The sequence below is a fragment of the Tamandua tetradactyla genome, chromosome 3, assembly GCF_023851605.1.
Source record: "Tamandua tetradactyla isolate mTamTet1 chromosome 3, mTamTet1.pri, whole genome shotgun sequence".
Classification (NCBI taxonomy): domain Eukaryota; kingdom Metazoa; phylum Chordata; class Mammalia; order Pilosa; family Myrmecophagidae; genus Tamandua; species Tamandua tetradactyla.
Genome location: NC_135329.1, coordinates 159,054,088 through 159,075,200, shown reverse-complemented (window position 1 = coordinate 159,075,200; position 21,113 = coordinate 159,054,088). Strand labels below are relative to the sequence as shown.

General features: G+C 34.0%; 1 protein-coding gene and 1 non-coding gene across 2 annotated transcripts in view; one reads left to right on the top strand and one right to left on the bottom strand.

Annotated features, from left to right (window-relative positions):
- Nucleotides 1-21,113, bottom strand: part of FSIP2 (fibrous sheath interacting protein 2) — a 95,237-nt gene that overhangs the window by 40,310 nt on the left and 33,814 nt on the right. Inside the window, 2 exon segments of the mRNA XM_077154378.1 lie at nucleotides 1,883-1,913; nucleotides 10,062-10,119. Of these exon segments, the coding sequence (XP_077010493.1) occupies nucleotides 1,883-1,913; nucleotides 10,062-10,119 (89 nt within the window).
- LOC143678507 (U6 spliceosomal RNA) lies at nucleotides 19,757-19,864 on the top strand. The gene has a single exon (XR_013173308.1). It is a non-coding gene; the product is annotated as a U6 spliceosomal RNA (small nuclear RNA).

Sequence of the window (21,113 nt, the reverse complement as noted above, 5' to 3'; positions counted from 1 at the left end):
AAATAATGAAATAAAGGAACAAGTTAATTTAGATACAAATAAGGGCTAAGGCAGAAGCACAACTCAGAGAGCCAGGAGGGCTCAACAAGAGCATAGAAACTGGAACAGTTCCCAGGTGAGCTGAAAGTAGAAACCCAAGAAACAGATTTGAGTGATCATTTCCTTAGCGACCAATGGTCCTATTATAGATTAAAAGGGGCCAAGGATCAAAGCAGAATGCATCTGTAGAATTCTACATACCTTTACTTACTTAACTGTATGCATATTTTGTACTTGTAAAAAGTATCTTGCCTATAAGAAAGCAGTAGTCTTTTAAATTGTTATTGCCTTTAAGACAAAAAGGTTGCAAGCACAAGTAAGCAGCAGCAAAGTTTGGAAGGTTGATATTTAGGCACCAGGGTAAAAATGGGATTCCTGTTATGTATTTGTCAGCAGTCAAGATACTGCCTAAGTTAGCACAGAATTGTTCAGGTTTAGGGCCAGCATTCAAAGAAAGTTAAGTTGCTAAGGCAGCATAATCTCTTCCAACCTATGTGAGAGTGTTTGAGGGCCGCACCAGGGAAAGTCCATTTTATTCTGCTTTAGTCCCCAAATATCTTAATACTTTTTTTTTCCTACCTATTAACAGAAAATAGCTCTTGGTTTGAAAACAGACTTCGGGATGACAACTATATGTTGTAAAATACTTGTCTTAACACAAATGCTTCTTAAATAGAACACTTTAAAAAATAAATCCTAAATTTGAACAAAGAAGGTAATTTTTCTAAATCCACCCTAGCATATATAACAAAAGTATTCAAAATATATTATTTATCTTATTACCAGAGATGATAAACAAGAGATCTACATTATTACTCTTAGGCTAAGTGTGAGGAGGATTTTCCAACTTTGATATATAAACAAGGACATTCTTAAAATTATATGTAGTGAAATGTGGTGATAGGATCCTCTTTTAATTGATTTTCATTATACTAAACTGAGAAATACTATCTTGAATCAAAACCTTTGTCTTTGTTGCATATTTTATGAATTGAGCAGGTGAAAGAGTGTTAGGGTATTTCTCACAACTCCTTTCTCTTTCCTGACAGGTGTGTGTAGGATACAGAGTTGAGGCTAATAAAATGCACCCTCTTATCCTTGCACGTTCCAAGCCTCAATTTTTAGGTGATTGGGTTCCTTCCTATATGACCTTTTCAGGTGACAAGTTCCCTTCATAAGAAGACTACTAGAGACAGATCCAGGCATCCTGGCTCTTTTGCTACTGAGTTTACCAGCCAGGTTTACAAAGGCATGTTATGAAATAGCTTTCCATGATAAAATGGGTTTTCAGTATTTGACGCTATTTCTCTGATGGCTAGACCCCTTAATGTTCCTCATTATCCCCATGAAGCCCCTTCCTGAACGGCCATCACGATCTTTTCTTTTTTTTTCATGCTATATAGTAGGATCACATTACATTACTTTTCCATGTGAATATCCTGTTATTTCAGCACTATTTTGTTGAATTTTTGTTTGTTTGTTTGTTTACATTGTTTTTTGGGGGGAAGTAAATAGACAGGGTATCAAACCAGTTCTCCTGAATCATCATGTTTTTTTATTTTTTGCATGGGCAAGCACCCAGGAAATGAAACTGGGTCTCCAGCATGGCAGGTGAGGACTCTGCAACTGAGCCACCATTGCCCATCATTATCTTTTAATAATAACTTTGGACGGCTGAAAAATCCAAGATGTAAGTGGAAGTGAAAGTTGAAGAAGAAGAAAGACAAAGAGGGAGATTGACAAATATCAATTCATCATTATAGGATTCACATATTTTTCATACTATGGCACATTAGAAAATACATTAATATATTGCTTTATCAGTGGCTTTTATGATACATACTTTTTCTTGCAAGTGTAGGAGGTTCTGTTGTCTGTAAAGTCAAAAAAGGACAGTCTTTTAATTATAACTTAGGGTCAAGCATTTATGTAACTTTTTCCAAAATTCCTTATGTTTGGGAGATTTTCCATAGAAATTCAAATGAAGCATAAACTTACTACTGTTCAATCCCCCTATTTTACCTCTTCCTTAGATACTGGCCACTAGATAGAGACATGCTCTATTACACAAAAGAGCTGAATTATATAAATATAAATAGCAGTCTGTCAGATGATTCTACTTCTGGTCTGCCTTAGTCATGCCTATTTTTTTATTTGCCCAGGAAAAGCACAGGGTTGGAGGGATGGTGTGGGTTAGTTTCTTCTGTTTGCTAAAAGGCATGATGGTGTGTCAAGGCATCTGAACAGAGTTTTATGATAATTTTCTTCAAAATCCCATTTTGGAAATGGGTACAGAGCCTATGCAGCCAAGACCTCTGGAGATGAAGAAGGAAAACACCCTGGAGTTGCTTCATGAAACAAAAAGCCAGGAGAAAAAACTAGCAGACTTCACTATGTGCCCTTTCAGCTAAGAGAGAAACCCTGAACGTCATTGGCCTTCTTGATCCAAGATATCTTTCCCTGAATGTCTTAGATTTGGACATTTTCATAGTTTTGCCTTAATTTGGACATTTTTATGGCCTTAGAACCATAAACTTGCAACTTAATAAATTCCCTTTTTTAAAAGCCAAAAAAAAAAAAGTCCCTAGTCCCGCCTCCATATCCCATGATAGAAAGTGAATATATGGGTGATTATTCAGTAACTATGGGTGGTAAAATCATGGGTTTCCGGATATATTCAATACTGAAGTAGATTAATATTAACCCTTTACTGTATAACAATATTCTGTGTTCTTATCAGAATTATCATTGCACAAAGAAATAAAAAACATCACTTTCTAAATTGTAACAAATACAAAAGCAATTCAATCATGAAAATGATAGTATAACAAAAATGTAGTTAGTAAAACAAGGCTCATCTGCAGTTCCGATTTCTTTCCATATATTTTTGCCAATAGAGGCACTTTGCTTGTTGTCTTAAAGGAGAAGTGGCACTCTTTTTTTCACTTTCTTATGTTTGTACTCTAAATTGTTAAATTTACTTTTGCCCAAAGTCTAAAATTAAATTTTGAGAAACAACCAGACTGAGAATTTTATCCTCTTGACAGAGAAAGAAAATTTCATTGGTTTCATCTCAGAAATCAGGCAGAGTAGCAATGGTCCACTCTTAGAGTAATATTATTTTTGCAATATGGAACTTGGCATGAAAGCTGATTCAGTAATGTAAACTTTATTATTTGGCCTCATGTCTTTTTCCACAATCTGGTTTCTTAGGTCAGCTTAGGTACAATTTCCTTCTTGTAGATGTTTTGCAACCTAATTATCCCAGATACATTTTACCTGTTCTTTCCACCTTATGCCATAGGCAGCAGATGGAACTCTATGAGTCCTATATATCCCTTTATACCTATTCCCAATAGGCTTTCTGCCTCAAAGACTTTACACAGAGCAAAACAAGAAGACCTAAGAATAACACTAGGAAAATAAATGAGAAAAGTCTATTGGAGATCATTATAAGGCATTTGTAATAATAAGATAAAGGATAATTTTAAAAATAGCTGAGAAAGGAGCTCCTAAATTCACTCCCCTAAGAAGGCAATTAGTAAACTGAAAAATTGTCAGACTCATTCTTTTCAGAATGTTGGCAATTCACCAAAGGTTTATGAGTATGTAGACCGTGTTTAAGAAAAAGAGCTGAAAACACTTCCAGCAGCCTGGCTGAGTGTAGATGGCATGACCTACCATGTACAAAGAGCCCACTGGCAAAGAATGAAACTTAATGGTTCCAGGTGTTTACGGAAATCTCTGACCATTCATTAATGACCACTAAGCTAACTGAGGAGAGACCTTAGTAGTCATGCAGGACAAAGAATAGGGACTTTATAGATTTAGCTCAGAAAAATCGCTAAATGAATGTGCCAGTTTGAATCTACTATGTACCCCAGAAAAGCCATGCCCTTTTCTGATCTGGTCTTGTGGGAGCAGCTGTTTCTTTTAATCCTGATTTATTTAGTATTGTAGGGTAGACACTTTTGATTAGATTATCTTCACAGAGATGTGACTACCCAATTGTGAATGTGACCTTTTAATCAGATTGGATGTGACTCCACCCATTCAAGGCAGGTACTGATTAGTTTACTGGAATCCTTTAAAAGAGGACAAATTTTGGAGATAGTTCAGAGCCAAAAGAGACACTTGGAGAACAGTTGCTTCAGAGCTGACAGAGCCAATGTAGATGTTTGGAGATCTAGACAAAAATAGCCCAGGTGCTAAGCAAGGACTACAGAAATAGCCAGAATCTGAAGAATAATCTCTGGCCCTGGCAGAGGCTAAGCTAAGAGATGAAACTCAGAGTTTTGCTCCACAGCAGCTGGAAACTATTGGCATCAGAAGCTGGAACCAATGGAACTGCGAACAAGGATCAGCAGATGTCAGCCACAGGACTTCCCTATTGACAGAGGGATTCTAGATGGCATCGGTCTTTGTGGAGTGAAGGTAACCTCTTGTTAGTGCCTCAATTTGAACATTTCCACTTCCTTAGAATGCAAACTCACACTTATTAAATCTCTTTTTTAAAAGCCATTCCATTTCTGGTATACTGCTTTCTGGCAGCAGTAGCAAAGTAATACAATAAGCAACAGTGACATAAAATCCTCTGGTGGGAAGAATCTGATTTCCAGAGTTTCTACATTGCATTATTTAAAAAGTTCACTTTTGCAAGCAAAACTTATGAAACATGTAAAGGAACATGAAAGTATGGCCCATATTAAAAAAATCAGCAGAAATTGCAAGGAAACCCAGATGTTGGATTTACTAAACAAAGAATATTTATTTATTTATTTATTTGAATGGGCAGGCACTGGGAATCGAACCCAGATCTCCAGCATGGCAGGCAAGAACTCTGCCTGCTGAGCCACGATGGCCCATCTTAAACAAAGACTTTAAAGCAGCTATTTAAAATATGTCTTAAGACCTAAAGGAAGTCATGTATAAAGAACTGAAGTATGACAGTGATTATCTCACCAAATTGATAACATCAAAAAAGAGACAATTTTTTTTTAAAGAACCAAATAGAAATTCTGGACTAAAAAAATATAATAACTAAACTGAAAAAAAATTCTCTATAGGGACCCAATAGCAGATCTGAGCAGGTGGAAGCATGAAATAGCAGACATGAAGACAGCTCAAATCTGATTACTTGAGAAACAAAGAGAATGAAGAAAATGAGCATAGTATAAGAGACTTGTGGGACACTTTAAAGGGTACTAACATATGCAAAATGAGTTTCACAAGGAGGGGAAAGAGAAAAAGGCAGAAAGAATATTTGAAAAATAATAGCTGGAAAAACCCCAAATTTGATGAAAAATATTAATCTGCACAGCCAAGAAGCTCAACAAACTCCAAGTAGGAGGAACCTAGTGAGGCACCTAGACACAGCTATCAAACTATCAAAAAACAAAGACAAAGAGAAAATCCTGAGAAGAGCAATACAGAAACAACTGATCACATATAAAAGGGATCCTCAATAAGATTAACAACTGATTTCTCAACAGAAGCCAAAAAAGACCAAAAGGCAGTGGGATGGCATGTTTTCATTCATATGATTTATTCATTTGCTTAAAGAAAAAAAAAATATCTACAAAAAGTTATATATCTGGCAAAACTATCCTTCAAAAAAAAAAAGAAATTAAGATATTCTGAAATGAGAGAACTTGTCTTAAGAGAACTATTAAAGGGAATCTTTCATGTTAAAATGAAAGAATAGAAAATAACTCAAATCCACTCTAAGAAAAGTTAACTACACAGGAAAAGGTAAAAGAGTGTAAATGCTTTCTTTGATTGGAATTCCTTTTACTCTTATTGATTTATAAGATAACTGTACAAAGCAATAATTATAAATCTATACTGACATTTATTAAGTGTCTGAGGATGCAATTTGTATGACATTTTAAGAACATATGAGGGGAGAGATAATGGAACGATCTAGAAGAACTGTTTTGTAATACTATTGAAATTAAGTTGGCTGAAATGCAAATAAGGTTGTGATAAATTAAGAACTTAATTGTAATCCCCAGAGTCAATGACTACGAAAATAACTAAAAAAGTATATAGTAAAATAAACGGCAAGAGAATTAATGATATATTAGAAAAAAATACAATAACACAAAAGAAATTAGTAATGGAGGAATATAAATAACATAATATAAAAAAATAGCAGGAATGTAAATAACTAAAAAGGCATATAGTAAAAGAAATGACAAAATTAAAATGATATATTAGAAAAAATACAGTTACATAAAAGAAATTAGTAATGGAGGAATATAAATAGCATAATATAAAAAAAACAGCAAAACAGCAGGAATAAGTCCACCTATTCAGTAATTAACTTAATTATGGTAGATGGCTCAAACATTTCAATTGACAAATACAAATTAAAATCACGAGATGCTATTGCACACCCACTAGAATTGGTAGAGTAAAAAAAACAGAGTAACAAGTATTAAAAATGACTTGGAAAAACTGAGATCCTTATACATTGCTGATGGAAATATAAAAGGTTTCAGCTGCTTTGGAAGCTTCCCCTAAAAGTTAAACAAAGTTACTGTCATGGTTAGGGACATGTGTCAACTTGTCCAAGTTGTGGTACCTGTTTATCTGATTGGGCAAGCGCTGGCCTGTCTGTTGCAATGAGGACATTTCATAGGATTAGGTCACAAGCACGTCAGCTGCATCCACAGCTGATTCCATTTGTAATCAGCCAAAGGGGAGTGTCTTCTACAATTAGTGATGCTAAATCTAATCATGGGAAGCCTTTTAAGGAGGACTCAGAGGAGACAGATTCCATTCCTGCTTTGGCTGGTGAGCCTCTCCTATGGAGTTCATCCAGACCATCCATCGGAGTCATCGGCTTCACAGCCTGCCCTGTGGATTTTGGACTCTGAGTTCCTGCAGTCACGTGAGACACTTTTATAAATTTTATATTTGCAAGTGTTCCCTGTTGATTCTGTTTCTCTAGAGAACCCTAACTAATACAGTTACCATACACAGTAGACTGAGTTATGCACCCTGGAAAATAACCGCAATCTTAATCTTTATCTGCATTCCTGTGGGTGTGAACCCAACGTAAATAGGATCTCTTGAAGTTGTTATTTTAGTTAAGGCATGATCCAAATGAATGAGGTTGGGCCTTTATACAGATTATTATGGAGTCTTTTATAAGCAGAGTAGGTTTTAGAAGTCAAACACAAAAGGCTACATATGATTCCATTAATATGAGATTGTCCAGAATAGTCAAATCTATAAAAAAGAAAGTAAATTAATTGCACTTAAGAGTGTGTGTATGCATCTGAGGGGTGGAATAAAGCAATAGAAGGCTATAGATAAAGAGTTCAGGGTTTCTTTTTGAGGAGATAAAAGCAGTCAAAAATTAACTTTGGTTGTGCTTGTTTGAAGCTGTTATGTACTTCAGAAAAGCCACATTCCTTTTCCTGATCCAATCCTGTGGGGGCAACCACATTTCTTTGAATCCTAATTCAATATTGTGAGGTGGAGACCTTGACAGAATTAATTCCATGGAGATGAGGCACACCCAATTGTGGGTGTGTACTTCTTTCCTTTTTTTTTTTTCTTGCATGGGAAGGCTCCAGGAATCAAACCTGGGTCTCCAGCATGGCAAGTGAGAATTCTGCCACTGAGCCACTGTAGCACTGCCCAGATGTGACCTTTTGATTAGATTGAGAAATGATTCTGCCTATTTGAGAACAGTCTTGATTAGTTTACTACAACCCTTCAAAAGGGGAAACATTTAGGAGAAACCTCAGATATAGATTAGGGAAACTGGAGAACAGTTGACTCAGAGCCCACACGAGACCCAGACGCATGGGGATACAGAAGGAAAATGCCTGTGGGGAAGCTGTTTGAAACCAGAAGCCAAAGGACTATCAGACATCAGCCATATGCCTTCCCAGCTGACAGAGATGCTCTGCACCTATCTGCCTTTCTTGAGTCAAGGTATCTTTCCCAGGATGTCTTAGTTTGGACATTATTATGGTCTTAGAATGGTAAGCTTGTAATGTAATACATTTCTTTTATAAAAGCCATCCCATTTCTGGTATATTGTATTCTGGCAGCTTTAGCAAACCAAAACATTGGTTAATGCTGCACAGTGTGAATATACTAAAAACCAAGGAATGGTACACTTTAAAGAGGTAAATTTTATGAACTGTGAAATATTTTTCAAAAAACAATCAGATACAGGATGGAAATTGAAATGAACTAGCACAAAATCTTGTTGGAGTTGATTATGAAGAAATATGCAAATGAACTGGGCATTATATTGGGAAGCTGGGTGACCAACAACCACCTGAAGATTAATACAATATTAATTACTTAGTTCTGTCTGCCAAATAGTTCTAAATATGCAAGTTTTCAATTTAACATAGCAATATGTTTAACTGTTAAATTTCAATTTAAACATAGCAGTATGTTTAAACATTAAAGGGTCTCAATAACCATTTGAGAAATTCCCATTTAACATCTTTGGATCTTTGCATACTTTAATCCAAAACCAAGCCTTAGTCCAAGCCATTATTTACTAATGGATTTAGAGACTTATAATAGTTCTTAGTTCCTTGCCTTCAATTTGTCACATATGCTGCCATGAGGAGTTATTCATCCCCTGTGCTAGTTTGACTATATATAAGCCTCCTCCAAGCCATCAGACTGTCACCCAAGAAATAAACTACACATTTCTGGTCACAATCTGCAGAGCGGCAGACTTATTGCCCTCTTAAAACTGTTACTCCTTATATGTTTCAACCCAATCATAAAAACTTACTCATTATCTAAAGGCAATGCTTAATCATTGGAAGTTGATGCTTTTGGATTACCTTGAATCAATAATACTCTTTAGGAGGAGGGTAGTAGATTAAGTCATTAATACTGTATAGTAAACTACCTTACCATCTTTAGGAAGTCAATTACTTCAAAAGGCCTAAGGAATGATAAATGTTTGAAAGGGGAGTGTTCTAGTTTGCTAGCTGCTGGAATGCAATATACCAGAAATGGAATGGCTTTTAAAAAGGGGAATTTAATGAGTTGCTAGTTAACAGTTCTAAGACCGAAAAAATGTCCCAATTAAAACAAGTCTATGGAAATGTCCAATCAAAGGCATCCAGAGAAAGATACCTTGATTCAAGAAGGCCAATGAAGTTCAGGGTTTCTCTCTCAAGTGAAAAGGCACATGACAAACACAGTCAGAATTTCTTTCTCATCTGGAAAGGCACATGGCGAACACGGTCAGGTTCCTCTCTCATCTGGAAGGGCACATGGCAAACACAGCATCGTTTACTAGCTTCTTCTCCTGGCTTCCTGTTTCATGAAGCTCCCCGGGAGGCATTTTCTTTTTTCATCTCCAAAGATCACTAGCTGGTGGACTCTGCTTCTTGTGGCTACATCATACTGCTCTGCTCTCTCTGAACTGCTCATTCTCCAAAATGTTTACTCTTTTATAGGACTTCAGAAACTAATCAAGACCCACCCAAATGGGTGGAGACACACCTCTACCTAATCCAGTCTAACAACCACTGTTGGTTAAATCACATCTCCAGGGAGATGATCTAATTACAGTTTCAAACATGCAATATTTAATAGGGATTAGAAGAAATGGCTGCTTTTATAAAATGGGATTAAGATTATAACATGGCTTTTCTAGGGTACATACTTCATGTCAAACCATCACAGGGAGTAAAATCAAAGAGGTAAATCCAGATCTCAGGAAATTAGCTGAGGAGAGGTCATGCTGGGATTATAGGAAAGTGGCAATGAAGACCCTGTATACAGAAAGAGCAGAGAACCATAGCAGGAATAAAGAAATACAAAAAGAGGTAGAAAAGCATGAGTGAATAACTTTGTCTACTTTACAATTTAAGCTTAGTGCTGAGAGTTTGCAAAAGACAGAAGTTTCACCTAATCCAAATATAATAATGGAAGACCCCATGTAATAAATTGCTGTCCAACAGCATCCCTGTGTAATTATTAAAATATTAATTTTAAATGATACATTAATTTGTTTAGATACTTACGTATTTGAGCCAACATGAGAAGAGAAAATACCCTGGGCTGTACTGCGAACTTGAGATCCTATTTATCAGAAAAATAAAATTATAATTAATTTACATTCTTTCCCAGGTACTTGTAAAATAGTAATTAATTAACATCTTTTCCAAGATCTTTATTCTCTTCTGTTACTTCCCTGTTTAAAACTCTTTCATTGCTACAGTGAAGCACAAATTCTTGAGCAAGGTACGAATTACAAAATAATATAACATCTTTTGCCTACCTCTCCTGTCATCTCTGGTCAGTCTTCCATATGAATTTTATGCTCCAGAGATGCAGTATAATTTGCACTTCCTTAAATATATTGTTATATATTTAAATATCTGGATCCATGTATTTGCTGTTTGTCTGGAATATCCTTGTTCTCTCTTTAACTTCTCATATTTTTGGTCTCAATCATCTTGTGTTACCTTTTTTAGAAAGCCTTTCTTGAAATCTGCCTAAATAAATATCTTTTCCCTGTACTCCCAAAGCATTCTATGGCTGCTTTCATAAAACTCACTATATTGTATTTTAATTATGTTTATTTTTCTGCCTATCCAATAAAATATGAATGCACCATTATATTCTCAATATTTAATGAATACATTGTGAATACTCAATAATAGTTAATGTTGAATACTTTATTTAATTCATGTGTTTCCTCAAAGTTTGATCATTGATATGTCTGCCATTAAACTTTTCCCAATCAAATACTCTCTAACTTTCTTTGCATGTAATCTAACAAGAGACCATAACTGGAGATTATTAATTACTTTTGGTAAAGATGACATCATAGCTCTTTATGCAGAACATCTCTATGTTATACTAGATTGGTGTATCTTAATTATGCAAATACATAAATGAATGAAAGACAAACAGACTTCTCTGATTACATTTAGTTTAATAAGTGGAATGAGTTCAAAGTCAAGTTTACTTGGTAACTTTTGTTTCTCCGAATAAACGAGTAACTAATAGGTACCAATGATATGTAATTAAAAACTCTAACTTATCCTCTATACTTTCTTGAGTCTGTTTTTGCTTGTAGGGATGTTTTATGTGTGTCTGATTTTAGAGATGGGAAAGCTGAAATAAAGAGTGTATAGGACTGAGAAATTAAGTGTAAAGAGAATATTAATTTTAAAAAAGTCAAACAATAAAAAAGTACTCCCCTGTGGTATTCAGTAATAAACTGGTGTAAATACCCTAAAACTTTTCTGTTTAGAATTCTGTTTAAAATATTAGGGACATTCCCTTAAATGTACAACTAAGCTTTCAAGCAGGAGCACATTTCAGAATTTCTCTTATCTTCTTGATTTTGGGGGGCGGGGTAGGGGTGCATGGTTCAGGAATCGAATCTGAGTCTCCCACATGAAAGGCGAGCATTCTACCACTGAGCCACCTGTGCACCCACTCTTATATGATTTTGAAAGATCAAATCCACCTAAGTAGTATGGTCTATAAAAATTTGGATTAGGAGAAATTAATTTAAAATAGACCTCTTTTTTAACTCTCCCAAATACCTGTCAAAAGCAAATGAAAATACTCTGTAGAAGAATACAGCCTAACCACACAAATTATGGAGTTCTAAAAGACACATTTCTTTTAAAAACCAGCTCACAAATAACAATATATCTCCCTGCCCCTCCAACAAATCTGAAGAACCATGTCACATGTCTGTTACCAGAAAAATTATCCACTGGAATTTGACCTCAGATGTCAGACATTTGAATTTTCAGAAATAGAATATAAAATAAGGGTGCTTTTATTTCTGTAGTAAAGAAGCTAAACCTACCTATAATTATGCTTAAGTGTTACTTCTAGAAAACCTCTTTTGTTGATCAGATATGGTCTCTCTCTCTAAGCACAACTCTCCAAGGAAAATCATTACCCTTCTCTCTACATGGGACATGACATACAGGGGTGAAAGTCTCCCTGACAACATGGACATGACTCCCAGGGATGAGCCTGGCCCTGGCACCATGGGATTGACAACACTTTCCTGACTTAAAGGAGGAAAATGAATCAAAATAAGGTTATCAGTGGCTCAGAGAGTTCAAATAGATTTGAGAGTCTATTCTGGAGGCTATTCTTATGCGAGCTAGATATTGCTAATTGCCACAGTTTGCCAAACCCCAACCAACACCATTTCTGTAAATCTGAAAGAATTCTAAGTGCTCTAATTTGAAAGTCTTCAAAAGTTTCACACACTAAGTTTACTTTCCAGAAACTTATATTCTTCAGACGGTTACTAAGGAAGACCTTCAGAGGAGACAGTCTCTCCAAGAACATCAACTAGTTCCATCCCCATATCTCATATTGTTGCTAACCATTTTCAACATGAAAAATTTAGAATGGGCATAGCCCAAATACTCCAAAAGATTAGGAGGAGTATCAAAGGAGAAGGAGGAGTTATAACAGAGAAGATAGAGTTTAACAAATGAGTATGGCTACTGAATCATTATATTGGCTTTTCTTTTAGTCTGCAGTGTCTTGGAGCAGCTAGAAGGAAAAACCTGAAATTCTGGAACTTTAACCCATACCAAATTTTGAAATCTGTTCCATACTATTTGTTAAAATGTGCTTTGAAATTTATTGTTGTTTTGTATATATTTCCCAAAAATGCTAAAAAAAACTTATGCATAAAACTCTTGAGCCTTAGCCAACTTTGACCATGACAAATAGAATTTATTTCTGCAAACCTTCAAAAAAATAAGTGTATATGATTTGATGAAGAAGGGATTTGAAAACAAAGAAATGGAACAAGGAACTATCAAAAATTCTAGTCAAATTTGAAAAATAACTATTCAGAAATGTATCACTTATGGCACAGTATACTATAATCAATGAAATTTAAAATGCAATGAATGCAAGGAAAGTGAAATATTAAATTAGATGTAATTGAAGAAATAATTAGTGAACTCAAAGACAGGTGTGAAGAAATTAACCAGAACGCAGCAGAGAGAAACAGAAAATACAGAAATTCTTAAAGCACATGGAAATATTTAAAAAGTCTAATGCTATATCTAATTGTAGTTTGGTAGAAATGAATAGAGAAAATGTGACAGGAAATAAAGGAATGAAATTTGGCTGAAACTTGTCTAGAACTGCTCATAATAATGAAACTAAATAAAACTAAAAGAGTGATCTTTAAAAGTAGCCTGGGGGAAATGTAGGAAGGAATAGGAGGGAGAGCCACTTACACAGAAATAACAGACTAGAAAAATATCATTAAAGTGCTATGAAAAAAAAAACTGTCCTTCAGAACTTATATGTTCAGACATACCAACATTCAATCAAGAGAGTAAAAGACAATTTTATCAAATAAAATCTGAGAGAGTTTGCTCTGTACTTTAGGAAGAATGAAGACAATCCACAACAGTGTGATATGCAGGATAACTGTGCCTCAGAACTTGTATATACAGCCATACTTACATTCAAGAAAAAGGATAAATGACAATTTTACAAAAAATGTCTAAGAGAGTTTACTTTACACTTTAGGAAAAATGAAAATGATCCCCAAAACTATGAAATGCAGGGACTGGTGAGCAAAGAAATCGATTTGATAAAGAATGGATAAATAGAAATAGATATTGACTGCATAAAACAAAAATAGAAAAGTAATTTGGTTGATAAAAAAATCAAAACCAAATTATTAGACAGCAATAAATGTGTGATACCAGGGAGTAATTAGATATAAACAAAACCAATTTTGACTTCAGTTAAAGATATATGTTAAAACTCCAGGGTGATTATAAAAAAGAATATATATATTCTTTATAATATAAATTCAATATAATATATATATTGCATAATTTCCAAAAGAGTAGAGAGAAAAATGAATTAAAATTAAACTTATTCTAAAAGAGTGCAGGAAAGAGAAAAATGGGAATAAACATTAAAATGCAGAACAAATAGAAAGAATGAAATAAGGCATCACAGAACTTCTAAAAATTGGTAATTGTCATAAAGGCAAATGTAAGTATCTAATTAAGTCAGACTCTAAGATTGAATAAAAGTAAATTAAAATCCAGGTATATGATGTTTATAGGAGACACACCTAAACATGTATGAATATAGAAAAATTAAAAATAAGAGAATGCTGTGTAACACAGTAATTCAATGTTCAACTTTGTAAGGAGCCACAAAACTGATTTTCACAGTGGCTACTTGTACAATCCCATCCATAATATACAATCATTCCAAGTTTTTCTGCATCCTTGCCAACACTTGCTTTTTAAAGAATTTTTATTAATATTAGCTATCCTGATGGGTATGAATGGAATCTCACTATGGTTTTGACATGCTTTTCACTGATGACCAATTACATTATGTTTTCATGTATTTATTGACCACTTGGAGAAATGTCTATTGAAGACCTTTGTCTATTTTTTAACTGGGTTATGTGTCTTTTTGTTGTTGAGTAGTAGCAGTTCTTTATATATTATTGATATTACACTTTTAAATCCTTAGCAGATATATGATTAGCAATTATTTTCTCACATTTGGTATATTGTCTTTTCATTTTCTTGATAACATCTGTTGTGCAAATGTTTTAAATTTTGATGAAACCTCCTTTATCTAAAATTTCTTTTGTTTCTTCTTTTAGTATCATATTTAAGAAATCCCTGCCAATCCAAACTTATAAAGAGTTTGTACTATGTTTTCTTCTAAGAGTGCTATGGTTTTAGCTCTTTTGTTTAAGCCCTTGATCTATTTAGAGTTAATTTTTTTATATGGCATGAGAAAGATCCAATTTCATTCTCTTTTGGATGTGGACAATTTGTCAGCACTCTTTGATGAAGAGACCATTCTTTTCCCATTGAATGTACTTGGCTCCCTTGTCAAAAATCAGTTGGCCATACATATGTGGGTTCATTTCTGAACTTTAAGTTCTAATCTATTAGTCTATCTGCCTGTCTTTATGCCAATATCACACTGTTCTTATTACTTAGTTTTGTACTATGTTTTGACATTGGGAAGTGTAAAACTGCCAACTTTGTATATCTGAGCTAGGAACAGAGACAGTTTCCCTATTCCTCAGCAGAAGGCTTGATATTTGCAGGTCTATTAACTGCTAACTGTGCAGAGAAGAAATGATTGTGGCTTCTTTCACTTGCTGGTTTTCTGCTAGTATCTAAGAGACTGAACTGATCAATTACTGAGGTTATACAAAACAGAGAAAATTAGACCAAATAGAGAAAATTAGAAACTCACATAAGGGGAACTCAGCAATCATGGGGACCAAGGACAATACCTAACATTCTCAGAAACAAAATTGATGGAAGAGTCAGAGCACATCTATTCATTATGTATTGTCTATCATTGACTTCCAGTTACAATCCAGAAGAGTTGAGTAGTTGCAACAGACATCAATGGCTGACAAACCCATGATCTAGAATCTTACATCCACAAATAGAGAACAAGATTTTTCTGGTATATCAGCTGGACATTTTAAAATATCAAAACATATTTGGCCATTTGGCTGTATTTTCTATCAAATCAAAGAATTTTAAAATAAAAATCACCAACATTATTAATTTCTTGGAAATTAGGAATATGCACTCAGATAGATGTTGGAATGCAAGAATTAAAGAAGGAAAATAAAATCTACATATAAACCAATGAAAAGGAGAATAACTTACATCAAAACCTATGGTTTTAAGCTACACTCATAAGAAAATGTATAGCATAAAGGCTGTAATTATAATAGAATGAAAAAAAGAAAAGCACAATTTTGGAGGATAAAGTTAACACCTGGGCTGGGAATGCCCTATCCTTATCTCTGTGGATGCAAAATGCCTTGTTTTGCCTTTTGCCCAAAATATAAAGGCAGTGAAATTTATGATCTGAAATTTAAAACTCCAATCTCCCCTGGAGACCTCCAGGATCAGGTTAGTTTACGTCTGGTTTTCACCTGGAATAACTAGGTACAGAACTTGGTTTAGTGAGTAAACACCCCAGTAGCAATCTACCTTGAGTTCTCTGGAAGCCACGATTTATTGCACATACCTTGGTGATGTAAGCCAAGTGCAAATAAGGGTTCTCAGGAGCTTGCAACCAGATATTTCTTAGACCCCCAATGCTTGCCTGTACTCTCTTTTGCTGTACTATATCCTTTGCATTTAAACAAAAGGCTATGTGAGAGCCTGCCCATGCTAAAACAAACAAAAAAAAGGCTGTGAGTGTGCTAAAGAATCCAAACTTGTGAAATATTTGTAGTAACTCACTCATTTTAAGAAATGTTAATAGAATAACAAAATAGATCAAAAGGACTGCAAAGGGAGGCCCTAAAATTAAGGGGAAAATTCATTTAAAAGTACATTTTAACAAGTGAATTTTTGAAAATGCCAATAAAACCAATAAACTGATTAGGAATATGATTAAGGAAAAGGGAGAAAATAGTAAAGATTAGTCAGGGTTAGGATACAACCAAAAATATAGGAGAGATTGGAATTGTTATAAGAGGACTGTACACAAGTATAGATAAATATGTCTAATTTAGGACTTCCTAGAAAGTATAAACTAAAAAATTAACTCAAGAGTGACAAACCATGAAAAAAAGTAGAACTGTTACTAAAGATGTTGAGAAAGCTAATAGGACCTGAAGGATTAACAGTTGAATTTTACCTCATCTTTAATGAATAAAAAGTTAAAATGTAATACTGATTATTCAGGGCATAAAAAATGAAAAGTTGTTCATTTCATAAAACTAGTATAACTTTAAGATCAAAACCTGAGAGTGACACAAGAAAACAAGAGTCGAACAAGAAAACTAACAGATCAATACCTCTTATAGACAAAATCATTTAAATGATGTAATATCAAACTAAACCTAGGCATGTATTAAAAGAATAATACATAGTATTTCCCTCTTTCAGTATTTAACATTCTGCTTGAAGGCTGCCAATCATGGCAGAATAACTGCAATCAGGCTAGCTCTCGGAACATACACAACTAGAAAACTAGAAAAAATATATCAAACAGCTCTTTTCAGATACATGCAATAGGCATTGCAACAGTGTTCTCCCTAAGAAAAGGGATGCAAATGACGCAAAGCCTATCATTACCATGGCTTTTTATAGGAATACTCCTTCCAGGCAATGGTACAGAATGATGGTTTCACTAATTTCAGGAGTTAAAAATTAGAGTTCATGGAAGGTAAGGCTGCTAGAAATTATGGGGCATAGTACCAAAGAAATGTGGTACTATGTTAAGAGATCCAGGCATCTAAGAAAGGTTTTCCTTGAGTCTGGCTCTGTATTAAGTTGCATCTGCTAGTGTACTGGTATACTAGTATACTTAGGTGAAATATTACTGCGGAGGGTGTAATGTGAACAATTCTCAAGGGTGGGAGATATTTCTTCTTTGACTAGTTAGAGAGGAGTAACCTTGTTAAATATCTAACTCATTCAGTAGAGACCTCTGAGAAGTCACACTTTAGAGGTAAGGATGAAAGAGCTCTAGAGTAAAATCTATATTATACATCCCACAACAAAGCTTAAAACACAAACCTCTAAATGATCATGATGATCCAGACGTATGTCAAAAGAAAATTAGCAGGCAAAATTTAGTGAATCTTAGTTATTTAGTGAATCATAGTTATTACAACTATGTTCATGGATTTAAAGAGAAATATGAATAATGAAGAGAAAAATGAAAGATGCAAAAAACCAAACAGAACTTGTAAAAAAATATATACTATTTGAAAGGAAAAATTCATTGGTGTAAGTAATAACAGATTAGATGGTACAGGCAAATAAAATGACTTCAAGGGCATAAAACAAGAACTATCCAAACTGAAGCAGAGACATAAAAAAAGGATGAAAAAATAAAGGAAAGAGGCTCAAAGTTCTACGTGAAAGTATCAAATGAAAGTATATGTCGAATTGTAGTCCCAGAAAAGGAAAAGGAGACAGAAAAACATTCAAAGAAATAATGGTACAGAGTTTCCCAAATTTGGTGAGATATCTAGACATAGAGATCCAAATATTTAATGAGCCCAAAGCTAGATAAACAAAATTAAATCCATGCTGAATCAAATTATAATCAAATATATAATAAAAGAGTATAAGGAGAAAATTTGAGAAGCTGCCTGAGGAAAAAAGACACATTATATATAAAGGAACAAAGAAAATAATCACTTAAGACCTGTCCTATCATTAAAAAAAAATAATGCAACTAGAAGACAACGGGATGGCCTCCTTAAAATGCTGAGAGAAAAAACAAAAGACAAAAATCAAAACAAAAAACCGCCACAAAAACTGCTAATCTAGAATTCTATGTCCAGAGATATTAAACTACAAATGGAAGTAAATGAAGATATTTTTAGACCAAATAAGATTAAGAAAATAAGTCACCAACAAATCTTCGCTACAAGGAATGCTAAAAGAAGTTCTTCAGGCAGGAGATGAGAGCCTTAGTTCTAAACCAAGAAATCAAGAGTAAAAGAAATATCAAACTCTCTTTAAAACCATTTTAAAATGTGCTTAAAAGATGTTTGACTATTTAAAGCAAAATTGCAACAACATATTGTTGGGTTTAGAACATGCAGAAATAAAACATATGACACTAAAGCAAAGTTCTGGATGGCTGAAGTAGAAGTATATTATTGTAAGTTTCTTATTTTATATGTGAAGTTACATAAAATTATTTGGAGATAGAGTGTGATAAGTTATATATGTTAATCCTAGACAAACTTCTGACAAAAGAAAACAAAGTACATTATCTAGTGAGACAATAGAGGAAATAACAGGAAATAGTGAACCTATTCAATCTAATAGAAAGCAGGAAAATGGGGTGGGTTATGAGACAAATAGCATGATGGTAGCTCTAAATACAACAAAATTGAAATTTACATTAAATAATGACCTAACCTCAGACCATTCACAAATATTAATTATAGATGGATTGTAAATGTAAATATTAAATCTAGGACAACAAAGCTTCTTCACAGAACACTATCTTTATAACTCAAATAGGCAAAGATTTCTTAAATGGGATACAACATTTGAGATATTAAGCTATATTAAAATGAAGAACTTCTATTTCTTAAAAGATACCATTAAATAGAGTTGAAAGGTAAGCCATAGAATTGAAGAAGACATTTGCCATATATACAATGGACAAAGCACTTTTATCTGGATTGTTTAAAGAATCATATAAATCTATACTGAGATAGGCATTCTGATAAAATTGTGCAAAAGAATGGAATAGGCCCTTAAGAAGTTTCAAAACAGCTAAAGCTCATCTATATTAGATTAGAAGTTAGGATAGTAGTCACTCTTGTATAAAATGAAGAGGGTACTAACTGAAGGGGGAGGGGGAATTTAGGGGATTTCCGAGACAGTACTCATGTTCAATTTCCTGTTTTGGATAGTGGTTACACTGGTGCGTTCATTTTGATAATTTATCAAGCTAATCACTTATGATTGGTGTGCTTTTCTGTATGTAAGCTGTACATCACTAAATTAAAATTAAAATGTCAGTACATTAAATGCTTCATTTAAAGACAAACACTGTGAGACTAGTCTGACTTTATGGTGGCCCAGAAAGCAAACCTCAAAAGACTTCATAAAATGCAGTTATGCTTTAATGACAAAAGTGAAATCAGCCTAGATATCGATAAGAAAAAAATCCAAGAAAACTACCATATATTTAGAAATTTTAAAATACATTTCTAGTGCTCGCTTCGGCAGCAGATATACTAAAAATTGGAATGATACAGAGAAGATTAGGATGGCTCCTGAGCAAGGATGAAATGCAAATTCATGAAGCGTTAAAAAAAAATACACTTCTAAATAAAACACAGATCATAAGAGAAATCAGAATAGGAATTAGGTGGGTTTTTTTTTTATCTAAATGAGAATGAAAATACAAGCTATCAAAACTTTTAAATTAGAGGGAAAAATACTTCCTTAAGTGGATGCATCAGAAAGGAAAAACCCAGATAACATTACCAGTAAATTCTATACAACCTTTATGGGAAAAAATACACCAATTCTCCCCCAAACTCTCTTAAGGGAAAAGAAAAAGGATAGATCACTTATGAGTGCTGTTCAACCACGATACTATTGGAATCCATCAAATAATCATTATAATTAAAGGAGAAAACGTTTATATGACATTTTCAGGTGCTACAAAAAGCTTTAGGTAAAACATCATAAGCATTTGTAATTAAAACTTCAAACAAAATAGGAGAATAAACTAAAGACAGCAAAGTGTATTATCAAAAATAGCAGCACATGTTATCCTAAATGACAAAACAACAAAATTATTAAAATTATTAAAAGTAAGACCCAGAACTTAATAAGCATTCTGGCAAATACCCTTAACATTGGAAGTTCTAGTCATTGTAATGTGACAAGATTGTAAAATGAGTACAAACATTGGGAAAGCGTGAAAAAAAATTCTGTATCATATAATTGTTTATCTGGAAAAATAAAGAAATATAAGTAAAAATATTAAAATAAGAGATTTTGTCCTTTAGTTTTTGGCTGGACTCACTCAGCATAATGTTCTCTAGGTCCATCCATGTTATTACATGCATCATAAGTTTATCCTGTCTTAAAGCTGCATAATATTCCATCATATGTATATACCACAGTTTGTTTAGCCATTCTTCTGTTGATGGAGATTTTGGCTGTTTCCATCTCTTTGCAATTGTAAATAACGCTGCTATAAACATTGGTGTGCAAATGTCCGTTTGTGTCTTTGCCCTTAAGTCCTTTGAGTAGATACCCAGCAATGGTATTGCTGGGTCGTATGGCAATTCTATATTCAGCTTTTTGAGGAACCGCCAAAGTGCCTTCCACAGTGGTTGCACCATTTGACATGGTCCCACTGATGTGAACGGACATTCGAGAATAAACTTGGAATATGTCATTGGTAACAGAGTCCAGCAGGAGGTAGAAACAGGGTAAGATAATGGGTAATTGGAGCTGAAGAGATACAGACTGTGCAACAGGACTAGATACAAAAACTCAAAAACGGGCAGCACAATAATACCTAATTGTAAAGTAATCATGTTAAAACACTGA